Source organism: Cupressus sempervirens, chromosome 3 (assembly GCF_028749045.1).
Source record: "Cupressus sempervirens isolate cs-2001-9-10 chromosome 3, ASM2874904v1, whole genome shotgun sequence".
NCBI classification, from domain to species: Eukaryota; Viridiplantae; Streptophyta; class Pinopsida; order Cupressales; family Cupressaceae; genus Cupressus; species Cupressus sempervirens.
Window position 1 is genome coordinate 363,289,026 of NC_143120.1, and position 6,000 is coordinate 363,295,025.

The following is a 6,000-nucleotide window of genomic DNA, read 5'->3' on the forward strand; positions in this document are numbered from 1 at the left end:
ATTCAACTCACATGAGCAATGTGGGATAAAAGATATGCAATATAAAACATACTAAAATAATCACTTGTGTCTCCCTTAGGCACCCCTTTTTGATTTGCACACATTCCCATAAAATTTAATATTAAAGTAACACTTAAATATTTTATAACTAAATTAAATGTTACTTTTAGTAATACGTCAGGCATTAAAATATATTTGCTATCGAACTCCGAATAGCATGAGTGATAGCTCGTCGGAAAGCTCTCGCCAAGTAGTATCAAATTCAATCACCAAAACTTGTCTCCCTTGTGTCCTACTGACTTACTAAAAATAGTAAGTATGCTCGAGACTAAGTAAATCAACTCCGTTTTGGCCCAAATTGGAGATAACTAAGCCAAAACACTCTAAGATCCCTTTAAACCCTTTGTTAGCCCTCGAGACCATGTAGAACTAGGCTAACACACACACACTTGGTCGATTGTTAAAGTGGGGACATTACAAAGGGGTTCCAAGTGCGCGGAATGCCATGATGCAAAAAAAACCTCGCTGAAGCCAAACCTATACGTTACTCAAGCAACCAAGAAAACAACACGCCTCGAACAAAGAGAAGGATAACTCCCACAAATGATGGAATTAGATTCTGCGAGTTTAAGAGAAGAATCCACGATAGGTCCACATTACAGAGCTGACTGCACTGAAAGGAAAAACACAAACAGCAACAGCCATTCTCCAAACAGCAAACAAGATCAAAGAAATGAAATCTTTTTGGTTGATGCAAGATTGCCAAAATACCCAAGATGCTCTTGCATCAAAAGTGCTCCTATTTAGTGCTTGCAAGAATTGAAACAATAGACAATGTTCTAAGGTATTGCACAAAGTTTTGCATTGACCTATGGATGTGCACCTTGTGTGTGGTGCCAAACTTAGGCAAAGTTGTGCAGCATGATCCTTGGCATTGCCTAAATGATACATGGATGTGCAAGAATTGGAAAGTATCTTCTAGGTTGTGTGGCACGATGGAAAATGAAGCAAGGAGCTGCACGCTGGTGCACAGTATGGTTCCAAGCAATGCGCACGTATCACATTAACCAAGGAGTTGCATATGAGGTTGTGCATTGTTGTGGGAGTGACTGAGGCAAGCACAAATACAAATTAATGGATGAATCAGCCAGGCTTTGAGAAGTCTAATATGACAATGATGGGGAGAATAGGCACTAAGAAAGGAAAATAAAATTGCAGAGTCCATAAAAAGATATGATGCTTGGAGGAGAATCTCAAGTCTAGAATAAGTCCTCTTCTGAGAATATCAAAGAAAAGAACAGGAAATGGATTTAGTGACTTCTCAATTAAAAATTCTGATAAGAAGACAATTATATCAAAACAGCATTTTCCAATTTAAATAAAACTAATAAGGAACATCCATATGATTAGATCTCAAAGTGTATGGAGCCTCCATTGGCCCACAACCTACTTTATTTTTCGAATACTCAGTTTTATGGTCACATTCTGTTAGAGGAGGTTCAAGAACAACTAACAATGAGCCACAAAATAATCTGCCAATCGAAACTTCTATAGGGAAAAAAGGTTAATACAGAAGGGACTCTACATGCTTCATAATCAAGCCAAAAGCACCACGTTCAAATTATAAGTATGTTATCACACTTCAATATGAAGAAAACCCTTATAACTATTAAAATGTGTTACTAGAAGTTTTCCAAATGTAAAGCTTTTGGCTATGTCATTCAGTTAATATATTCAGTAGAGAATTAAATACTGTGTCAATGGCTTAGTGGCAGAGCAGACAATAATGAATATGAAGATTTCATTCCGACAGCATAGAAGTGATGCAATTCATTTCTAGAATCTTTGAGCTGAGGGCTATTTTGACATATAAAGGTACACCAATGCCCAGATAACTATTCTTCTCTACTTCTGAGATTAATACCACAAAAATTTGTTAACATGGGAACTTGTACTGATTATAAGTATAACCTTTGCAGCGCACACATCTTGTCCAATAGTCGGATGGGGAAATTACCCAGAAAATGGAAGACATACAACACCTTGGTATTTGAGTTTCAATTGCTCATTTTACCCAACAATATAAACTAATAAAAGCACAAAATACAAATACAATATTATGTATCTATCATGTGTTAGTAATCATGCATATGAAGACCTTTTGAGAATAATAGATTACCTTCTAAGTTTTCCTTGAGCCATTTTGAGTCTCTGGGACTTACGTGGCTATCCCACCACCAAGAATGTGAATGACTACTGGTGCCTTGCAACTTGACGTCTTTCATCATTTTACTCTAAAAAGTAACTTGGATTTACCACGTGTAATAAATCCGCTCCCAATACAAATTGCAGGTGTGTATGTTATGAAGTAAGCGTAACACCGTGGCCCTTTAAATTCTAAGAAATGCTGGAAATTCACTTGAGATAAAAGCCCAAAGGAAGCACCTGCTTATTGCACTGCAAGAAATATATCAGAAATGCACTCAGGGAGAATTGGATTAACTATCAATGCAACACCCCCTATCTCAGAAAATACTTTTATAAAGACTCACGGACTGCTTAGCTCCTATTTAATGACAGAATCACACTACCTAATAGGCTAGCTGTATACCAAAGAACAAGTCTGTATAGAATAAAAGAGAAAAGGTCTTACCTTTGTCCTTGAATCTTTATACATTTCATTGTTTATGAATCTATGATAATACAGATACTACTGTAGACTAGTTCCATAAATGCCCAACAATATTGCAAAACTACGTGCATGATCAGATTATGGAATGAAAGTGCCCAGTGCATATCTTAGCAATGTGAAGAAGTAAAGAAGTAAAATTAGGAAGCTTAAGGAAAAGTAAATATGTTAAACAAAGATCCTGACAGAGAAAAAGGGAAAAGAAAGACAGACATCTACATACATTGACTTCAGAACTTACCATGATTTTGAGAAATAATTTTACAGGAATTGCAAAAGTCAAAATTTTAGTAATAACGGAAAACTTACTAACCAGCATATTAGCAAGAGTATAAAAGAATTTGAAACAGGCATGCATGTGGAGACCGTTATTAATACCTCAACACTATAAAACTTATTCTGTTTGGTGCCCTTAGATGGAGCTATTTTTCTACTCTGCTTTATAGCTCATGGAAGAAGCATACAAAATCCATTTTCTATATCTTAAGGTAGCTGTACTTTTTCAGTTCCATTGACCTGTTTCTTTTTCTGTAGAAATGTTTCTTATATTATTTGAAAGATCGGAAATGTTACATCTATCTTAGTTACAATTACAATGTTGCTGTGGAAACTTCCCCAAGGTTAGAAGAATTCCCCAAAATCCCAGGTACTTGGGAGCTTAGAGGGGACGTTCCCTTTTTAAGGACCGGACAGCCTACTCATTTGGTGAATAAAAGTTGAAAAAGACAACTTTAAAAGAATGTAAGGGGAGGATTGTCATTGTAAATTCATCATAGTGCATTTTTTAAAACATTTAGTTGTCTTTCGTTTCTTTAAATTATAAAGATACCTATCCCCTGCAAAATCCCTGTCGTCCCAGGTCCCACGCTCTCCATCCAAAAAATCTCAAGAAACACTCCTTATAAGATTACATGGGTGGTCTCCACTTTAAAACTCATATTTATGGCCCAAGAAGCGATGAAGCAAACATATTTATTGATACTCTTGAATTTACCTTGAATTAGCAATGCCCATTCATGGGATTGTATGTATTCAACTCCCCTAGACCGCACTGAGAGTGGTCTTCCTGAGTTGCTGCCTTAGATGTTAATTTCCTATGAATAGGAAAAACCCATAACCCTCAAACGTATCAGATCGTGTTTTCACGTTGATATAGCCTCCTTGGTTGTTCTTTCTAGTAACATACCCAAATTACAGCTTTCCCGAAAGATTCTGAATCAGTACATCTTTGCCTTAGTATGTTCTAAAGTGGATTGAATTTTTATTCAAAAGACCGATCCCACAACTAAAGGGAGACAAAATACAAAAAGATTGCCTTAAAAACTCGAAAAAAACCTTGCTTGGTTAGTCTTAACAGAACTTCTCTTACAAGGAAAAAAACTGAAGAAAGCCAAGCGGAAAAGTGAATTCATAAAGAACAGTGCTTCTCTTTACGCGTTGTTGACAAATATGAAACCTTTTTGACAAGTTGATAAAGAAGCGTGCTCTGTAAAGCAAAATGAATAATTCGAACCGAAAAAGCATGCAAGCATGAAAAAAGTTATCCAAAGAAACGATCAAAGTTTCATTGACACTTAAGAGTTTATTAATAAATCAAATTGACCAAACAATCAAAACAGGACAGACTAGGCTTGTACTCCAAGAAATTAAATTGCAGCGCACTTGATTTCGATCATGAACGTTTCTTCAAGGCATTTTAATTACGGCAAACTTGATCTCAAACTTGAAAGTGCGCAAAAGTCAAAGATTCTTCCTTAAAACATCTGTTGGCTAAAACATTAGAATTTGAAAGTGAAAAGAGAAAAAATTGAGACCCGATACCTGGACCTGTTTCCAGCATATGCTGGCTACGAAATGAAATCCTTGGAATTGCGAACAGGCAGGTCAAAGGATCGAATCCTTGAGCACTTAGTTGCTCGCTGCCTTGATCAGCAAGCGAAAATGTTGTGCGTGCGTCAAAATGCTTTTCTCGTTTCCAATCTCAGCATCACCTTTAGACTTTAGCACTTATCCGTCCATTTAATTACAGAAAAATACCGTATTTCCCACTATAAGTTAATCTTCTTGTTTTCATTTGCAGACATTACTTGAATTATTTATGTATGCTTCCTAAATCTACTGTACTGCCAGGTGTGCTGAAAGCAACATTTAATAAAGCAAACAAACAAACAAAAATGTACCTGGATTTCTCAAGATTCGAACTGTGGACGCAATTCAGTAATAATTCAATAGAGAAGATTGAAACTTGAACTTGCATATCAGATTTCCAGTTCCTAACTGAATTCCTACCGCAAATAATGACGCTTATCATCCCCGCTTAGAAGATTATAACATCATCCTTTTGGTTGACGGAGGTAGCTTTCACACCTAACCTGGCTGTCTTACTTGATAAGGACGACGTCACTCTCGAATTTCCACTATATACATGAGATGAGATCCGACATGAATGTTGCAGGTAAAATGTGTACCACTAAAAACCTCATTATAGCGCAGTGCATGAGGAGTGACAGGGCTCTCACCATGTGACTCGAAGAAGTGTGCAAATGTATCTGGGTAAAAAATATCATAGATCGTTATTATTTATCTTTTCTAGTAAAAAAATAATAATGGAAATGAAATTTGAAGAATAATATTTGTATTTTTTTTTTTTTTAAAAGTTGTATTAATACTTTTATTTTTTTAAATAAAATTATGCAGATATCATGTAATAAAATATAATAGATGGAAAAAATTTGTTATTAGAAAGTTTGTTCTGAATTGATATTTAATGCTTCTTTAAAATGTGAAATAAAATATATGTGATATAATGATTAAGGGAAGAGATCCATTAATTAATAGGGGTCCAATAAGTGATAGTTTTGTTATAGATACTTTCAACTCTAGTTTGTAAAAGAGTTTTAAAAATGGAAACATTGTACCGATCACAAATGTACTAATAGTCCATCATTTATTAGCTTTTTTAGTTGGTGGTTGACCAATTTGTACACCTTATTATGACATTTCATAAAGACTAAAGCGATATTTAACCACAAGAAGTTTTTTTTGAGTGAGCGACTACTGGGGCATGAACATGGCATTTTGAAATGGCACTTTTGGACCTCTTTGCCCTCCATGGTCTCTAAATTCTGAAAAGGAAAAAAGAGCACTTTTACAAAATATTTTTCTTGTTGAATTTTAAGTAGGTGTTATAAAAGAATTCTTAATCATTGATGAACAAGTACCTTCAACACTTTGGTTAGAAATTAGCATATTCATGCATCAATTCTTTTTACTAGCACAATACTTTGACTACATTAAATCTAGTGTTTGCC

The 6,000-nt window shown here is 35.2% G+C and overlaps 1 protein-coding gene across 4 annotated transcripts in view; it reads right to left on the bottom strand.

Moving 5' to 3' along the window:
- LOC149566497 (uncharacterized) overlaps positions 1-5,240 on the bottom strand; it is a 116,628-nt gene extending 111,388 nt beyond the window's left edge. Inside the window, exons 1-3 of one of the 4 annotated variants that reach the window (XM_089819817.1) lie at positions 4,870-5,240; positions 4,511-4,695; positions 2,180-2,457 (exon numbers count right to left, since the gene is read on the bottom strand). In XM_089819817.1, coding sequence (XP_089675943.1) covers positions 2,180-2,288 — 109 coding nt within the window. In that variant the 5' untranslated portion in view covers positions 2,289-2,457; positions 4,511-4,695; positions 4,870-5,240. Of the gene's footprint in view, positions 1-2,179; positions 2,458-4,510; positions 4,765-4,869 lie in introns of those variants that run through there. The other 3 variants (XM_089819816.1, XM_089819815.1, XM_089819818.1) reach the window with 3 other exon arrangements.
- Between the last annotated feature and the right edge of the window lie 760 nt (positions 5,241-6,000).